The 19968-nt window shown below is 41.7% G+C and overlaps 1 protein-coding gene across 1 annotated transcript in view; it reads left to right on the top strand.

Moving 5' to 3' along the window:
- The window catches only part of SUCLG2 (succinate-CoA ligase GDP-forming subunit beta), a 330332-nt gene that overhangs the window by 223915 nt on the left and 86449 nt on the right, over positions 1–19968 (top strand). The window contains exons 8-9 of the mRNA XM_060239508.1: positions 5479–5640; positions 8397–8539. Of these exons, the coding sequence (XP_060095491.1) occupies positions 5479–5640; positions 8397–8539 (305 nt within the window). The remainder of the gene's footprint in view (positions 1–5478; positions 5641–8396; positions 8540–19968) is intronic.

The following is a 19968-nucleotide window of genomic DNA, read 5'->3' as shown; positions in this document are numbered from 1 at the left end:
CCCGGATCAGCTTTCTTCCATCTGCAGCAAGTGTATCAACTAGCTCCATACCTTGCCATCCACGACTTAGCTACAGTGATCCACACAATGGTTACTTCCAGATTAGGCTATTGTAACTCACTCAACATGGGCCTACCCATGTACCTGATCCAGAAATTGCAGCTGGTGCAGAATGCAGCAGTATGTATGCTGACTTTGCAGGCACATATTCAGCTGGTGCTGTGCCAACTGCATTGGCAGCCAATAGAATTTTGGATCCATTTCAAGGTGTTGGTTTTAATATTTAAGACTCTTAGTGACCAAGGACCAACATACCTGCAGGACCACCTCTCCTTGTATGTGCCCCAACAGATCTTTCGCTCTTTGGATCATCACTCACTGGTAGTCCCCAGCCCAAAAGACATCTGCCTAGCCTCAACCAAGGTCAGAGTGTTCTTGGCCCTTGCTCCGACCTGGTGGAATCAACTCCCAATAGAGATCAGGGCCCTGCAGGATCTTCTACAGTTCCACAGGACCTGTAAAATGGAGCTGTTCTGCCAGGCTTTTGGGTGAGGCAGTGGACGACTAACACAAATTGGCCCCTCCTCCCACAACTTGCTGTAAATTGTTGGGTCACTGGACTATAATGTTGGTCTGATCATCTGAGAGCAATGAACTGTACCACTGGAAAACTTTTAAAGGTGCTGACCTCTCTTCTTTAATGTGATACTATGCTGGGACACTGTGGAATGATTTATTAGATTGCCATCTTGTTTTAAGTATTAAGATTTTATAGTAGCTGAACTTGTTTAATTGTTGTGTTTTTATGTTGTAACCCGCCCTGAACCCACTTGTAGGAAGGGCTGGATAGAAATTAATAATCATCATCTGAGAAATCTGAATCAATGGGATGGAACTGTAATTGGTGATAACTTCTGCTGAAAGATTTTTGATGGGTCCATACTTATCTTCTCTGGGAGTCAATAATAAACTGGAGCTAGATTCAAGTCCAGTAGCACCTTAGAAACCAGCAAGATTTTGAGGGTATAAGCTTTTGAGAGTTAAAGAAAACAACAACTGGGGGGCACTGTAATTCCAAAACCATCTGTTGTACATCCCTCAGGTGAGAATCTGTCAGATGGAATAGATGCAGCTGTCATACACTGGTCACCGATCATGGTTGTGTCTGTTGTTTAGATTTTTATTTATTTATGTAGATCATTTATGTGCCATCTTTTCTGTTTAAACTCAAGATAGGTAGCAATATAACAGTCTGAAAAAACAGGGGAAAGAACATGGTTAATAAGCCCAGGGTACACTGAATAGCATGACTAAATATATTTATTTATGTACTTAACTACATTTGCATTTCCCTCTTTCTCCAAGGAGCTCAGGGCAACATCTCATTTTTCCCCTTCTCCTTTTATTTTTACAACAGCCCCTTAGAGCTGGTGACTGACTCCAAGTCATTCAAGAGCATAAATATTTTTAATACACAGTTAAAATAATCTGTAGTCACAAAACAGCGTGTTCAAATAAAGGAATGCCAAGAACAATATCATCATCATATTATCATCACCCTTGTCATGGCCTTGCTGAAAGGGTGTTGTGTTACTCAAAGGTTTTCGCATGCCCTCAGATGATAGTGGGATTTTGTGAGTTCTGTTTCTCTGGTGAAGTCATTCTGAATCCTTTCCTTATCTTCCCATTCCTGAAGAACAGCTTTGACCCTAAAGAATGCCACTGGTCTTATATTTTATTTAATATTTCTTAACCTCTATGACCAGTGATTATTCATTCTTTCCATTGCTCTGAAATGAAAAAAGCTCCAAAAATTCTAGAGCTATTTGACAGCTACTGAGCACCTCTTTATTTCTCCTCACTTGTCTTTTAAAATTGCTGTTCATGGGGCAGTCATAATGGACCATAGATTAGTTCAGCTGTTCTCCCCCCTCCTCTTCTTTTCATTTAGCATAAACTGTTGAATTAGCAGTCTTATAAACATCATGTCCCTGCCCAAACAAGAACAGCAAAACATTTCTATGAATATAAATGATGGAACTTGCTCAAATATTTGCCGTAAATTGTTGTTCAGAAGGGGGGGGGAATCATTTGTATAATCTATCATGCATGTAACGGTATTCTTTTGAAGATGGACTCTGTTTTATAAATATGAATAGTGGGCACTTCTATTTCATACACAGTGCCACTATTATTAAAAGGCAAATTTTCTGTAGAGATGAGATTTATTTCTCCCAGATGCCTTGTTGGTAGCATTGGCATGGGTTGGAGGCAGGGATCAGGGAGGTCCTGTTTTCTGGCTGGCAACGGGATGCAAAGTTTGTTACCTATGTTGGAGTCAGAAGAGGAGCTACTTGTGGCATGTTGGAACCAGTTGCTCTAGTTTGTGTACTGAGCTCTATGTCAACGGATTTCCTTTCAGTGAAAAAGATGAAAACCCTGCTTAAAATGGCAGATTGATCCATTCACACCCTCATACACCCTCACTGCGATAATTGTAAGAGATTGTTGAGTCCCATGATTAAATGAACTGGCTCCTGTTCAACCAGCTACAAATCTTGAAAGACTTGAGCAGCACAGGTATTTTGGAGATGGCAACTGGAGATCAGCATGCATCACTGTCTCTCCCCACCCCATATTCCAGGATGCTTTAAACTGCTAGAAACTCTGAGACTCTGCTGCTAAGAGAATTCCTTGGGGGATTAGTTAGGATTAGATTTTTTCATCCGAACCAAATCCACTGTCTTTTAGAGTCAAAGATAACAATTACAAATGATGCAGTCCCCCCCCCCCCCCCAGATATGGAGGCAATCAAGCAGGGTTCTGAGCCTTCACTTCATGGGTTCTTAGATAATATAATGTACAAGAGGGAAGACCATGAGACTCATGAAGAGGATCCCATCTCCCTGCCCCATCATGACTTCAGCCCCTCCCCCCAGTCTCTTTCGTTTTGTTTTTTACACTTATGTAGTTGCTCCAGTATGCAGAAGCCTCTGTTTTTCTGAGGATGTGCTGATGTTTTTCTACCCTACTGGTTCCCCTGGGGCTACCAATAGTGTGCTATGAGGAATGTTTCAGCTGGAACTCAGTGAAAGCCCAAATTGAAGAGCATTTATTTGACGCCAGACAAGCAGAAGGGCTTGGAGATGTGTCTTAATTTTTTTACTTTCTCAGACTTTGGGGTTGGAACCTCTCACTTACTTGGAGATTTAGATTTGCCAGATGACAGTCCTGCCTGTGCTGATCACAACCAGATTCAGTCTCTGCTAAATTTAAGCAGTGAAAACCATTCCCCAAAGGCTGTATTCATTTTAGCTCTGTACCATATTTGTGTATGTTAAATAAGCAAAATAAAGCTTTGCAGTGAAATTGGTTTTACAATTCTCCCATGTATATGGCATAAGACTTAATTTAGTATTAACAAAAATGTGTGCTTTGTCTGAAAGCTGCATTATGTCACTGCTAGAATATCCTTTGGAGATAGTGGGGAATATGGAAGTCTCATTTGTTAGATTTGGTCTTTAGAGAGTTATGTTTCTTTTGTTTAGTTTGAAATATCCTCCCTGTCAGCGGTGCACTCCCGGCAGCATGTAAAATTTAAGCCATGGCCCATAAATGCATTAAAATCCATAATCAAAGCAGAATCAATAAAACCATTATAAAACAACCCATCACTGAAAAATAAGTTGTTAAATTTCAGTGTAAATAACAAAGCTATGCTTTGCTTCCTAAAAATGAGCGCAATTTTCAGTTTTGATACAACTTTGTACAGGGAAAGAAGAAAATCCAGAATAGTGGTGAATGAGTCCCCTTCTGCTTGAATTGTTTTAAGGTCACCAAGGTCAGTTTGGTGTAGTGGTTAAGTGTGCGGACTCTTATCTGGGAGAACCGGGTTTGATTCCCCACTCCTCCACTTGCACCTGCTGGAATGGCCTTGGGTCAGTCATAGCTCTGGCAAAGGTTGTCCTTGAAAGGGCAGCTGCTGTGAGAGCCCTCTCAGCCCTATCCACCTCACAGGGTGTCTGTTGTGTGTGTGTGATGGCAGGGGGAGATAAAGGAGATTGTGAGTCACTCTGAGACTCTGAAATTCAGAGTGGTGGGCAGGATATAAATCCAATATCATCATCATCATCATCTTCAAGTGTCCTCTCAGAATATTTGAAAAAAGTTTTTATTTTATTTTCCAAGCATTCTAAATTAGGGCATATTTATTCTTACAAGGGTGAAGCCAAGTAGATAGGAACACATTTACCAAGGAACTGCACAATCCCATCTTTCCTTCCATGTATGCCATGCATCCTGACACATTGGCCACTAATATGGCTGCTGGAATGTGGTCAGATTTTGCTCAGAAGGAAGGACCTTCCCAAAGGTCATATGGTAAACAATATGCCAGATTTCCGCGATGGTGAGCTGCAGACAGAGCCAGCCCAATGTGTAAATTACAGTCTAATTTAAACAAAATTAAAAGTCATTTCCAGCAGGGGATGGGGTGTGTACCAATATGTGCCAATATGACTGGTTTTGTTTGTGTTTAATTCCATATATTGCTATTTATAATGGTGAAGTGGAAACCCAGTCTGCCAGTACATAAACATAACCTCAGAGGACACTCAGATGTATAAAGTACCTATAATAAAATGTGAGCAGGGTGCAGAATATAGTAGGCAGCTGTGCACATATTACGATAATATTAGTAATTCTTAAGTCATGGTATTGGTCTTGTTGCATTGCATGAGAATTCCTCAGGATAAGCTTTCATTTTAGATTCAGATTGATCCTGTGGTGGTTTTTACTTCTGCAGCCAGACAAACCAGACAAAGTTTTCAAACTCGTTGGTTTCAATGGAAAAGTTAAGCACATGTTTAAACATTTCTCACTTAAATCTGTGGGTGTTGTCTTTATAGTACATATACCATCAATGCTTTCGTATAAGTCAAGATTTGCTTGCGGCATATATGGAAATGTTCACTTAAGCACTACAGAGAGAAATCATAATCCTGCTCCGATCTGTTCATTGGAGCTTACTCTCAGAAAAGCTTCTTTGCATTGATAATCACCTAATATAAACCAGTTAGTACAAAAGTTAAGGATTTATATTTGAACATAGAATGCTAACTTGTGGCTTCCATACCATTATTGATGCAGGATGAAGAATGTTCAGTTTAATTTTTGTTTTACGTTATTTCTTGCATTATATATAGGTTTGAATGCACTACACAACCTGGGCACGCTCTGATGTCCAGTAGGTCCCTTGACTATTAATTTTTGATGTTATTTTTTGATTAATTTTTGCAGTTCTTAAGTCCTGCTTCCATAGAATTCAGTGGAATACCTAGCATTGCTTTCTCAGAATACAGGGGTCTACATTCTTGGTGCTAAAACGTATGATGGCTGCAATTTACTTAATGCCGGTTCTTTTCAGATTTTTGAGCTGTTATTTGTAATGTGCTAATTTGGTTTCTTTTCCTCATTTAGTTGTGTGCTTCGATGCCAAGATAAACTTTGATGACAATGCAGAGTTCAGGCAAAAAGACATATTTGCCATGGATGACAAATCTGAGAGTGATCCTTTTGAAAATGAAGCTGCCCGTTATGACTTGAAGTATATAGGCATGGATGGAAATATTGCATGTTTTGGTGAGCAGAAGAATATTCAGATCCACAGTAGATTCAAAGATTCACATTACCACACCATCAAGGAAACCAACTGGCCAGTCAGGCATACTTATTTTCAGTCTGAGAAGAGCTGTGATATGTCCGATATGGCCATTCAAGGGAGGGGGGGTCCCAACAAATTACATAAACCTTTATCAAGTCATTGTGTATATTTATGGAATCATAGAATTGGAAGATGCCATACAGACCATCTAGTCCAGGGGTAGGGAATGTTGAGTCTCCAGATGTTTTTGCCTACAACTCCCATCAGCCCCAGCCACTGGCCATGCTGACTGGGGCTGATGGGAGTTGTAGGCAGAAAACATCTGGAGAGCCAACGTTCCCTACCCCTGATCTAATCCAACCCCCTGCTCCATGCAGGATCAGCCTAAAGCATCTCTGACAAATAATCATCCAGCCGCGTTTTCAATACTTCCAATGAAGGGGAGCTCACCACCTTCCTAGGCAATTTAACATAATTGTAGATCTTGTTTTCCATAATTAAAGAGTTACAACAATATACTATTGAGCAAACTGTCCTTGGAAAGCTGCATTCAAATCTGAAGTTCAAATATGATTTTCATATTTAAGTTCCATGCGGTCAATAACATGGGTATATTACTCCCATGACCTAGGCAGATAACAAATAATATTTGGTACTTACGTTGTTTATCCTACATCTATGTTTCTGAAATTCTCACCAGTTAACTTACTGTGGCTTCACCCCTAGTGATGGGTGATGGTTATAATTCAAATTTAGATCTGCAGTCCTGTTGACCAGAATTTTTTTCAAATGGACATTTTCACTCATCGTCATGGAACCTGTGCAGTCCCACATAGGCCTGCACAAATGCAGTGCCCATATTTGACTACACAGGTGACCACCCAATGAACTGCAGTTAAAGGGAAGTGCAGCCATGTTTTCTCAAGAGCTACAATGTGCCCCAGTGAACTGAACTCTGATTCATACATATTGGAGATGAAGAACAGGAGTCCTAAACTCAATCACATATAGTCATTATATTGGGGGAATGTGTGAACTTGATCTAAGACTGAAAGGCATCTAAGTAAAGTAGAGATTATGTTCTGTGAGAGTATTAAGTAGTATCTGTTCTACCTTCACATCCGTCTTAATCCTACTCTTTCTCTAAGGAGCGCAGAGTGGTAACATGCCCCCCCCATCTCTATTTTGTTCTCCCAACAATATTATAAAATAGGGTGGTCTCTGGGACAGTGAGTGTCCCAGTCTTCCTGACAACTCTTCAAGGCTGAGTGGAAATTTGACACTGTAACCAAATGTACTTTTGAATGTGCCTTTAAAAAGCGCAACACACTATGGCTATTTGGGCAGAATCTGATTACTTGATTTACAAAAAAATCCTCCTCTGTGTGGTAATGTCAAACAAACTTGTATTATTTTGCTTGTATGTTCAAATTTTCATTCAGAGGCTTCATTTCTAGATTGGGAGAGGACATTTCCCCAGAAAGAGAGTGTAGGCATTACATTTCATTCATTTTAAACAACCATGTTTCATAGAACTATCCATTTGAATTCAGAATTGATGTCTTCAGTGTCACTTTCTGCATAAACCATTCAAGTGGTTTTTTCTTTCTTTATTTTTTTTAAAAAAAAAACCTTATAGAGAGTGATGGAAATTTGAAAGGCTGCCCCAAGGGATTTGTGGGCTGTTTTGCAGGCATTAGGGAACCCAGTCTTTCAGATACTCCAGAATGTCTGCTGGTGATTGCTCCTGAATCTTCCCCCATGACTTGAAAGTAGTGGGCAAGGGGCTGTTTCTTGGAAGTAATGATTCTAACTTTCCTCTCTCCACATAACTGTTCCTTGTTTTTACATTACCTCTCCCCCACAATAGGGGTGGCCAACGGTAGCTCTCCAGATTTTTTTTTGCCTACAACTCCCATCAGCCCCAGCCAGCATGGCCAATAGCTGGGGCTGATGGGGGTTGTAGGCAAAAAACATCTGGAGCGCTACCATTGGCCACCCCTGCCCCACAAGCAAAGACCCAAGGCAGCTGAAACCCAGGGTCCCCAGCATGATGCCTGTGAGAACTGTGGTTCCCACCAGCACTAAGTGTTTTTAGAAAGCGGATGAGGCTGTGTGGGGCCCTTCCCCACCAGGGTTTCTGATTGGGCACTGGGGATCTGATTGGTAAAAACATTGTTTCAGTTGGCACTGCTACCTCAGTGTTGGTTTTATTCTCTCTTCTTTATTTTCTTTCTCTCTCCTCTATCCCAATATATATTTTTAAATTAGTCAAGAGAGTCAAGAAGCAAATGTACCTGGGGTTATGCACAAGCCATGTTACTTATATTTAGTAAACTAGAGTTTGTTGCACAGACCATGGTTTGTCATGATGTCTGAAATGCAGCCTTGCACATTTAGATTTGCACACAGAACCTCTCTTTATCCAAACTCTGGGTTGAAGTAGTGAGTTATGTGGAGACAGGTTTTTATGGTCTTTGAGAATGAGCTCTGCTGAAATAGGTGGAGGTTGTGCAGGAACAAAATTTGTTGGTGTGATCCCTTATGGTGCCAACCAAAGCACATTACACTAGAAGTATGTTCTGTCAGAATCCATGGCACCTGTAGCAAGTGTGATTTGCTGTGGGGCGTACAGTCCCTTTGCTTTGTAGTGGTATGTTTAAACTACATTTATCTTTCACAAGTCTGCCTGTTGCCATTTACAAATTCACACCTCTAACTCTCTTAATTACAGTCAATGGAGCTGGGCTTGCTATGGCAACCTGTGATATAATTTACCTTAATGGTGGAAAGCCTGCCAATTTCCTGGATCTAGGTGGAGGCGTGAAGGAAGCGCAAGTGTATCAAGCATTCAAATTGCTCACTGCTGATCCCAAGGTAAAGCCTGTTGTCTTTGCACAGAAAATTTTGTAATGCAATTATACACTGTCTTCCTGAAGCCAAGAATGTACTTAAAGCTCTGAACTGTGGAATCAGTATTTAATGCAGCAGTTTTCTGCAGCTGTGGTCATTAACTTGCCCATGCCTCATCCATTAAAACTACTTCAGTCACTTACTTACTTCGTTTTATTGTGAAGAGTCACACCCCGAGCTAGGAAAAAAAGAGAACTGCTTACTTAAGCTGCCTTTGGGGTACACTGGCTATATGGATAAATACACAGCCCCATCTGCTTCAGAGTGTTAATTCAAGTTACACTGAACTAGCTGGCTGGAGATACACCTCCCTATTTAAGGCTGTTAGTTGTTCCTTAAAACTGCAGCATTGTTTGGGATCTTATTGTAACAAATCACCTTCTTCTGAAGTTACCCCTTAGGATAGTCATAACCAAAGCCTTTCCTGGCATTCTGATTTGATTGTACTTCAATTTCATTGTTTACCATCTAAGCCAGGGATGTCAAACGTGTGGCCCGGGGGATGAATCAGGCCCCCAGAGGGCTCCTATCAGGCCCTCAAGCAACTGACTGTTATCTGCTTCCTTCTCCATCTCTTTTGTTTCCTTCTGCATCACAGTTTGTTTTGCCAGGCTTGTTCAATAGCACAGGAGCTACGGAGCAAAGTCTCTATTTTCTACATTGGCTGAGGCTCCTCCCTTGGGGAGGAAGAGGGGAAGGAGAGCTTGCTTTGCCAGGCTCTCTCAGTTGCACAGCAGAGCTACTGAACCAAGCCTTTCTTCCTTCTGTTGGCTGAGACTCCTCCCTGTTCTGGTCCCTTGGACAAGGAAGGAAAGAGCCAGAGCTTCTTTTGCCCAGTTCCGTGGATTACACGGGAGAGATACAAAGAAAGCACCATTAAGACCAACAAGTGCTAATGTCTAAAGAAAGTTTTATTTTAATTTTTTTTTTAAAAAAAATTAATTGTGTTTGTCTGTGTCCTTTATAAAGTTTATATCTCTGCTGCCTGAGATTACATTTTATGACATGGCCTGGCCTGACAATGTCTCATTTATGTTGGATCCAGCCCTCACAACAAATGAGTTCGACCACCCTGATCTAAGTGAAGTGGAAGGAAGTACTCCTATTCTTGCCTTGTGTGCAGGCCAGGTGCCAGTCACCAGTTGCATCTGGGAGTGTAGATCTCACACACACACACACACACCCCATGTTAGAGAAGGAGAAATTGGACTACATCAAGCAATATGCCAGGGAGCCAAAAGCGGGGAGGAGATGCCAGGTGACGGCTTTATTGCCGTGCAAGGCCCCTACACATTTCGCTGTACAAACTTCATCAGTGGGATGAGAGAGTTCACTTAGTACTGAACCTTCCACAGCAATTGAGTTCTATTGCTCAGTAACAGCTTGTGTGAAGCTTGTACAGCAAAACATGTAGAGGCTTTGTATGACAATAAAGCTTTCGCCTGGCATCTTCTCCCCTTTTTTGGTTTGCTGGCACTTCATCCATGTTAGAGCCCCCTCAAGCAAACTTAGATTCAGCTGATCCAAAGTAGTGTATAGCCAAGCATTTTATGGTGCCCTGTAGTGAAGTGGTGGTATTCTTTGTTGTTGTTCTCATCTGCATCAATTTTATTTAATAACCCTGTGTTCTTCCTCATCTTCTCTTTTGGTTTTCTGTTTTATTTCAGGTTTCTCTTTCTCCCACTATGAAAAGGCTGCTGTTTGCTCAGCCAGGTGAAAGCACCTCTGTCTATTTGAGATCCCACCCCCCACTTTGCCCTTTTGTTCTCTTCCATTCTCTCCATTAAAAAAAAACAACTTTCTCAATTCTTGCTCCTGCTTTGTTTCCTGCTGCTTCTCAGAATGTGTCTGCTTTAAGTTTCCCACTGGGTGACTTGGGCACTCTCCCCCCCACTCCATTTCCTCTCTTTGTAAAATGTGGCCCTGCTAACCACCCTGTCTGTCCTTGGGCATCTTGCTAATAGGAATGTCAGGCCTTGATGTGTAGGTACAATTGGTGCCTCTGGCTTTGTCCACTGTAGATTTGAAATCAGGCAGAAATTATTGCCATCATCCTTCTCTTAAAGTTATTAACCTCTGTTGCTTTGACTGGGTCCCTCCGCACTATTGTTCCTGTAAGTTTATATTCTGCAGCAGTTCCCTTTAAATGTGTACTTTCTGAATGACTTGTCCCTTGACCGCACAGCGTGACTGATTTTAAGCTCTTTACCCTCTTAGCACTGCTGTGGCCATGGGTGAAGCTGCTTCCATGTGGACAGGCCATCAGAGAAATCATGTCCTCAGAGAAAGAGCATTCACTTTCCAGCACGGAATTTTGAACAGTGTGTTAGGGGATGGGGATACATTTCTGAGGATACATTGCTGTGGATCAGACTTCCAATAAAGGTAGACATGCAGGGTTTCAGAAGAATTACAGATTGCCTTCATCATCATCTTTCCTTCTATGTAGTTGAAGGCCAAATGCAAATTGCCGGGATGTAATAATGGAGGCTTTATTTTCAAGGCTACTCTTAAAGGCTGCCTGCTCATCTTCTCTTCCCACTGGCCCCATTCATCTTCCCCTCTCCACCATTTGTTTGTATTGCTGAAAAGGGCAGGTAAGCCCTTTAAAGGCTAGGAGATATGACTTAATCAGCAAGACAGAGTTTCTTCTCTAGGTCTAAGGAAGCACTGAGGCACTGTTACAGCTGCCTCTGAGCCCTGAAGGGCCACATGAAATGTCTCTGGTTTCTTCTCAGCTCACTTTTGAACCATCACAACTGCTCCTGTTCCTACTCTTCAAAGGGTGAAGCCAGCCTCCGGTTGGGTATTTCTACCAGGGGAAACTTTCTTGTGGATAAAAGGAAATGCTGCCATTCAGTGGAGAATAGAGATGCACCTCTGAATTGGAAAGTTGCCTTGTTTTGGAGGGGAGCTTTAAAAAAGAAACATTAAAGGGAACTCTGAGTGAGGAAGGCTGTCAAGTGAACAGCCATCTGGGTCTGCAGTAGAAAAGAAAGACTGGAGTCCAGTAGCACCTTAAAGGCCAAGAAGATTTCCAGAGTGTAAGCTTTTGAGAGTCAAAGTTCTGACAACCCCACCCCCCCCCCCCCACACACACACTTTTGACTCTCAAAAGCTTACACCCTGGGCATCCATTTGGTCTTTAAATTGCCACTGGACTCAAATCTTGCTGATCTGAAGGGTGGAGCTTATTTGCTGTTCATAGAAACACAGAGCTGGAAGGGACCTCAAGGGTCATCTAATCCAACCCCCTTCACAACACAGGAAATTCACAACTGTCTCCCCCCACTTCCTCAGTGACCCCTCACAACACAGGAAATTTACAACTATCTCCCCCCATTCTCCCAGTGACCGCTGCTCTAAACCCAGGGGAAGGCAAAAACCCTCCAGGATCCCTGGGCCAATCTGGCCTGGAGGAAAATTGCTTCCTGACCCCGAAGTGGCAATTGGTATTACCCTGAGCATGTGTGCAATTTCTTTGTTCTCTTGTGATCAGGAAAATCACATAAATCTGCATATGACCTCATCACATGCTATGTGGTAGGTGCTTTTGAAGGATTTGCTTTAGACTTATTTGGCCACTTCATTTTTATCCTATCCTTCTTCTAAAGAAGCTCAAAGCACATATGCTTTGATTTAGCCTTACTAAAAACTTGTAAAGTAGGTTAGACTGACAGAAAGTGACAGGCCCAAGGTCACCCACCAAGCTTCATGACCCATTAAAATTGAGATTTCCCCCAGCCCCATTTCTAGTAGAACTGCCTAAAAATTCCTCCACTGGCTCTTCCTGGATGAAGGTGTCCAACTTTGCTGAGCACAGTAGCTGGATCCACCCTCCTACATTCGTATAGCCATTGATCATAGCCAGGCTCTGGAAATGCTCAACATAGTTGTCTGAATTCTTGGCTGTGATCAACCTCAGTATGTTTTCATAATGTTAGAGTTTTCCTTTTGAAAGAAAATATTTGATTTAGACTGTTGTTTTTGTATATTGTTAGTCTGCTCTCCAAAACTTGAGAATCAAGATAGTATAGAGGCATGAGCAGGCAGGGATTTTTCAAAGCCGCTGAGAGATTTGCTAAATGGAGTTTGGCAGGCTATTCTTTTCAACAAGGAAATGCAAGAATACTGTCAAAAGAGAAAAAAAAAAAAACCAGATCCCCAAATCCAGGATGATTGTTTTAAAAGTAGCAAGTAAAAAGTAGTCTTAAAAAGGACATGAAGTAACAATATATATATATTTTTTAAATGTTGCTTTTGTATTTACATTCAAGTTGCAGTTTTGAGAAGTACAAACTCAGATAAACATCAAGAAGGACATAAAGGCACCAAATTAATAATATCTTTTTTCAGACTTGGTTTCCTTCCCTTTCTCCTCTATTATGACCCAGAAATATCTTTCCCCTCAGGTCTCAGGTTGTTGATGTTCATTCCTGTCAAAGGTTGCCATTTTCCTTCTCTTGTTACTGTCACAGAACATATGAAGTGTTGGATCCCACAGAGCATTTTCACTGACAGAAAGATTTCTGTCACCATTGTGTGACCCCCCACACACAAACACCATTGCGGCTCAAATGCCCCTCTCCTTGAGAATCAACATGGAGGAGAAACATTTTGGGCTGCAGCAACAAGAGAGTGAATGAGAAAGTTGTACTCTACTGAAATCTTTTGTCAGTGGAAATGTTTTGTGGGATACAAGCCTATACCTAGATTCTCTAAAAGTAGACTTAAGAGTGATGGGGAAATATGTTTTTTCTTACTAACAGAAGCTTCTTCTTATACTGTTTTAAAATATGGTCAATAATAACCTCTGATTATTAATAACTGTTTACTTGTCATTCTGAGAAGAGCTTATATTGACTGACATTTCTCTCGCACAGTAAAATGTTGGCTATTGGCATCCATTAGCTCATATAAATGGAATAATTGATGACAAACTTAATTTGTTTTCTTCTACAGCCATGCCTCAGTCCAAATATGTTGTTTTATGAATATGGAATAAGCATTTCTTATTCATGTCACTTTTCTTAAGCTTGTTTACTTCTGTCCAACGAATCACTTCTGTCCAATGCACTGAAGCTAAAATAATGGCAAGGGAACATCAATGCCATTATGTTGTGTGTATATGAATCGGAGGTCTTGCGGCTTTCCATTCTCAAGACATCTCAGACAGTGATCAGAATCCTGAAGGAAGTTATCATTAAATATTTCTGCTCTTTGCTTATTTTTCAGCTGTCACTGGTGTCAAAATAACACAGTTTGCCCTTTTTAAAACAATACCTTTTTTGCCACTGCTATTTTCCTTTTTGAGTTGATGAATTTGTATGCTTTGTCTCTTAAAACTTTAGCATATTCTGCAGTATAACAGGTGGTTTTCATGATTACCTAACATAATACTGGTCAGATTGGGGTGGGGGAGATAGATGACATTAGAAATATATAAATAGAAATATATAAGTAAATTGTGGAGAATTGTGGCTATCCAGAGGGGCTGCAGCTTAATGGTAGGACACTTGCTTGGCAAGCAGAAGATTCCAGGTTCAGGCATTGGCATCAGCAGTTAAAAGGATCAGGCAGGAGATGATGTGAAAGACCTCGGCCTGAGATTCTGGCGTGCCACTGCCAGTCTGACTAGATAATACTGACTTTGATAAACCAAGGGCCTGATTCAGTATAAGACAGCTTTATGTGTGTTCATGTGTGGCAGGGATGGGGGCAGAGAAGGAAAGTGGCACCACCAATTTATAAGTTTTCACACTGCCTATGAAAGCTTGGGAGAGTCTGTCCAGCCACATTAAATAACTTGGACTGATTGGGATCCATGCAGCTTCTTTGGAAGGATGACTGTAGACCAGTGATTCCCAGTGTGATGCTTGTGGGCATCAAGGTATCAGCTGTTGAATTTTTTTGGTGCCTGCTTACTTCTGTCTTCTCCCCAAACCAAAAAAGCAATTTTGCTTTCCCCCACATTATTGTAGTAGAAGACACTGGGACACTTCACCTTTGAGTTTTTGGGGAGTTGTGTTCAAAAATAAGCAACCCACATTATAGGAGGATAAGTAGAAACCCACAAGAAACTTGTGAAAGGGGTGAATCCCTTCCCCCTCTTAGTTTCCTTCTTTCTTTCTCTTCCACTATCAGTCTTGCCTCTCTTTCTCACCTTTTTCTTATTTCTCAGTCTACCCCCATCTCTTTTGCCCCCCATTCCTTTTCTGTCAAACTTCCCTCTTTTCTGATAACCTACCCCCCATTCTCCCATTCTCTTTATTTCCACTTCCTTCTGTCTTCCTCTCAACTACCCCCACAACCTTGACACTCCTCTACTCCCCCCACTCTTGACATTCACTCCCCACATTGCTGTCTGGGTTGAGAAGGTTGTGGCTGTGGGGAGACCCTGGGAGGGACCCAGTGCTGGCAGCTACCAGGGCATTGTGCTGGCTGTGGGAGGGACCCAGTGGCAGCGGCGGCTCCCAAGCTGTCCCACTGGCCATGGGGAGCACATGGGAGGAATGCAACAGTAGCTCCCAAATCATCCTGCTGGCCATGGGGAGGCCACAGGAGGACCCAGCAGCAGTGGTAATGGCAGCTCCCAGGGCGTCCTGCTGGCTTTGAGGAGTCCACGGGAGGGACTTGGTGGCAGCTCCCAGGGTATTGTGCTGGCCTCATGGATGCCATGAGAGGGACCCAGGAGCAGCTCCTGGGATATCCAGCTAGCCGCAGGGAAGCAGGCACTGAGAGCTGATAAGACTGTTGTCTGCATATACAGAGACAACACTTTTCTTTTGGTGGGAATTTAACACCCCCCCCCCCAATTTATTTTTAAAGGTTTCAGATTTTTCTACAAGCCTGGAAGTCCTCCACATGTACAAAAAAATCTCTTTTCTCTCTACATGCCCCCGATACAGATTTAGATGGATATTTAAATGGCACAGAGAGGACATTTTGGAATTAGATATATATGTGCTTATTTTGGATCCCCCCAACATTCTGTGACTGCTTCTCATGGCAGGCATTTTGTGATTGGTCCAGATTCCCATGACAGCCTCTTGTGGTGCTGCCCACTACCCTTTACTCAAATTTCCACAGGGTCAAAGTTCTGCAGGATCAATGGGGTTGAAAATTTCTGCCCAAGATCCCTAGATCTCTAAAGGAACCTCCTTCCTTGCCCATGCAAAGATTTCTAATGCAGCTAGGAAAATTTCAGTTTTTTAAAAAGAGGTTGTGGATTCTACAAATACATAGCAAACCTATGGTTCCTTTTATTTATTTGTGGGAACCTATTGCTCATTCCCCTCACTTGTGAGAGCCTTTTCCCAAGGCTTTTTGATCTGGAGGGGCAGTGTTTTAAGGGATCACAGATAGTAGAACATTTATTGTTAATCCAAACTTCAATGTATCAATACATAACTAAATATACATTATCATACTGTTTTGTTTTCATTTTCAGGTGATTAATAGTTGTTTAATTTTTCAAGTTTAGCATTACGCCTTGATATAGCAGTTCTGGGAAGGGCTTAGGGGAATGTTCTTCACCTAGGCCTCACTTATGGTTGCCATGTCTGGGTTGGGAAATACCTGGAGATTTGAGGGAGGGGGTGGATTATTGGAGGGCAGGGTTCGGAAAGGGAATGGACCTCAGTGGGGTGTAACAGCCTCCAAAACAGCCATTTTCTCAAGGGGAACTGATCTTGGAGATCAATTGTAATAGTGGGAGATCTCCAGGTGCTATCTGGAGGTCAGCAACCCTAGGCTCACAGTAAATTCCAGTGTTGTCCATAATGATAAGAAGAGCTTCGTCCTTCAATAAACTGCTGTTCCCTTCCTATCAACAATAAGCCTTCATGGTAAATCAAAAGTCTCAGTGCAGAGAAACCTACTTTTTTCAAGGCAATCCAGGCCTACTTTAAAGAGGGTCCCTCATTAGCTTTTGCATTGCAATCAAGCCCTTGTGAAGGGCTTTCACATTCCCTGCATATAATCCAGATGAGATAAAGTGTGCTTGAATTCCACTGAAGTCAGTGGAACTTAACAATGCCATCTTAAGTAGGTTATACCCTTCTACGTCCATAGACTTCAGTGGACTCAGAAAGGTGTAACTCTGTAAGCCTCATAGAAGATACTATAATTTAATAGTGTTTTGCTTTTTTTTGTTTTCCCCTTTGGCTATAAGTGACTGTTCTAGTTTCCTTGAGAGGATGGCATTGCCTCCTGCCATTGTTGATACACCCACCATCATTTATGCATCCACTCTGAATGATGTAAAATATAAACAGCACTCAGTTCTTAGTGTAGTACAGGTAGTGTAGCTACCAAGAGACTTATTTGAATCATCAAACTACATGTCATTAGATAATAGGAAAGCAACTACATTTTCCTGTGGTCATTAACAAGCCTTTTGCATCCTGATTCCAATACTACGCCTCTGTTGCCTTTTCATTTATGACTTGATTTATTTTTGCACACATCCATCAGATGCAAGCAAACTCATTTTGTAGAAACTAAAGTGAGCATAGTTACTCGGAAATGAGCAGGTTAAGTTGGGATAGTGAAAAGAGAGCTCATCTGTTAAAAGGCAGGACACAAATGCTTTGAAACTATTTTCAAAATCCAGAAAGAATTTAAGCATGTATGGGTTAAACAGCAAGACAATAGGTGAGTGTTAGACTACATACTTTGCATGTCCCTGGTTGGTCCTCATAATGGCACAGGAAACAACAGCTGGGAAAGACTTCATCCTGAGAATAGCCAGAAAATGGTGCCACATTGCAGTTAAGCATTTTTCGTTGTTGGACTTCAATGTCTTCACACTCATGCCCCATCATTAACATCATGCTTTCTGTGAGCCACAATTTCTTGAATGCACTGGGAAGGAAGTAGAGGAATGAAGCTGAAGATGAACTGGGCAGAGATCACCCATCAATAGCTACAGTCTATTTTGGGGAGACCCTCCACTGAACCAGAGTAACTGTGGGCCCAGACTTTCACCCCAAAGGCTGATCTTTGTGGAGCCATTAAAACAACAAGAAACCTGCATGTATTCTGTGACCCTTACTTATCAGGAATTTGGTCACTGAGCCTCTCCCCTTTAAACTTTGGAAAGTTCAATGTACCAATGAAACATTTATGTTTTATTTGTGACTTAGCCACACTGCTTTAGTCTATTTCTGATTTTTATAAGCAAGTGTGTGTTCAAGCAGGCAATTTTCCTTAACGTTGCTGCCTCCTATTGCATTTAACTTTGCTTAAGAGTGCTTCCCCCTCTCTCCTCTCATCCCTTTACAGAGCAAGCATTTTTTTTATCATGATTTAGTGTGCTGTCCTTCCTTATTACAACGTAGAACCTTCATTTGCTGTGTGGGCATTTTTCAACACATTGGAAAGAGAAGTGATTTAATACCTTTTTTATTTGATGAATGGAGATGTAGTAGTTTGCTTAGAACGAGGATGTTAATGGAGGCTTAGGCTAACTTAGTCACAAAGTGCTCGGCCAATGGGAGTGTATAACTTGGGTCTTTAGGCCTGGGCAGCTTAATCAACCAATTACATTTTATAAACGCTGGGTTCTATTTTTGTTTTGCTATTTTTGTTTTGCTATGTAACTCACAGTCATTGACTGGATTCTGACATCCCCCTGTGCCCAACATATAGATGCTTGAAAGTGTCATAGCCAAACCCTCTCCCTTCGGTTTCAAAACAGTTATTTACTTACTTACTTACTTACTTACTTACCATCTTTCTTCCCTCATGGATATTTAATCCATGTTTGGGTCCCACTGGGAGAAAAGGAGGCTAAAAATATCAGAATAAAAAATCAAGGTAGTTTGAGTAGGTTTCCTGGGAGCTCTTCCATCCAGAGCTGACTGGTGTCAGGCCTTCTTTACTTCAGCAAAGATACAGGATTAGTGTGTCCTGCAGCTACACTCACCCCCTGCTCACAGCTAATATTCCTCTTGTTGCACATTTGCATCCTCTCCTATCCTCTTAATGCCCATCAGCTCCTTGCTCTTTTCCCATTATGTGAACTTCCCACCCATCTTTACCCCATTATAGCAATGCTTTCAAAACATACAAAAGTTACTGTTGGCCTTAAGAGCTGCCCTTAAGCATTTTCCAGCACTTCCAACAAGACAGGTGTGTTGGTATATTTCATGCTGTTGGAAACCTGTTTCCAGTTGCAAGACTGCTGCTGGTGAAGCTTCTGAGTGAAAGCATTGGTGGTTAGACGGTGTCATGCTAGGATCTAGGAGACCAAGGTTCAAATACCCACTCTGTGATAGAAGTCTGTTGTGCGATTATAGGCCAGTCACACACAGTCAGTGTAAATTAACTCACAAGGTTGTTGTGAGGATAAAATGGAGAAGAGAAGTACAGTCTAAGCCACTCTGGGGGAAAAGAGAAAGGAAGTAAATAAAATGTTATATGGTGGAAAATAGAAGACTGATACTGAAGGACTGTCACTCATTCGAAAATACTGGAGCTTAGTCATCCTTAAACACTGGCTCCAGTCAATGCAGATCTTTTGTTTCTTTGCTGCATGTTCAAGATTATAAATGAAATAGCATGCCATAATAGGGGGAAAGGAAGCACAGTGCCACTTCCCTTCCCCAAGAAAATAAAATACACTCACCACAGAAATGTGCAGAAAAGAGGTTCTCTGTGTGTGTGTGTGTTTGGGAATGGAGGGAAAGATCAGGGGGATACTATTTTAGGGGCCATGACCAAGTTCTTGGCTTTCTGTGAGGAGAGAACTGGGTTTATATGAGATTAACCTCCCTAAAATTTTTGGGAAGCTGAGAACCATATCCGCAACCTGACATTCCTTTTGAGGAGATCCTGTCACTTATGGTGGTTGGCAATGTAAATTGAACTGTTAAAAGGAGCTTCCTAGAAAAAAACTGGAGTAGGATGAGAGTGGCGTTTGCCTTACTTTTGGAAAGCCTTCCATGGCTGTGTTTGAGAACATTTGATTTAGAGCGATAGAGATCTGGAACATTTAAAAGCTGTGCCATGAGAATTGAGGAGTGCCTTGAAAACCCATTACTCTTTTCCAAAAACTATCAGTGCTGACCATTGCTTTGATCGGCAGAAATATTTTTTCAGCTGGGGGGAGGGGAATGAAGGAAAAACTTTCCATTCAGTGTTCTGTATACTTCAGAGTTCAAACTATCACTTTGTTTAATGCTCAGTGGTGGTGTGAGGGAGATGTAAATAGTTGTGATCTCAAATTGGGTTATTGGCATGCCTCAGGTGGCAACCTGTGCATGTTTATCCAGAAGTAAGTCATGCGATTATTCCCAAATTCTTATAGTATTGTGGTGTCCTCTCTTTTAAAAAGGGTGGGGAGGTGAAATTCATGCTGTTTAGCAGAAGAAAGTAGATAATTTTAATTC

This window comes from Heteronotia binoei, chromosome 5 (genome assembly GCF_032191835.1).
Source record: "Heteronotia binoei isolate CCM8104 ecotype False Entrance Well chromosome 5, APGP_CSIRO_Hbin_v1, whole genome shotgun sequence".
NCBI classification, from domain to species: domain Eukaryota; kingdom Metazoa; phylum Chordata; class Lepidosauria; order Squamata; family Gekkonidae; genus Heteronotia; species Heteronotia binoei.
Note: the sequence above shows the minus strand (reverse complement) of the source record. Positions and strands in the feature narration are given on the sequence as shown.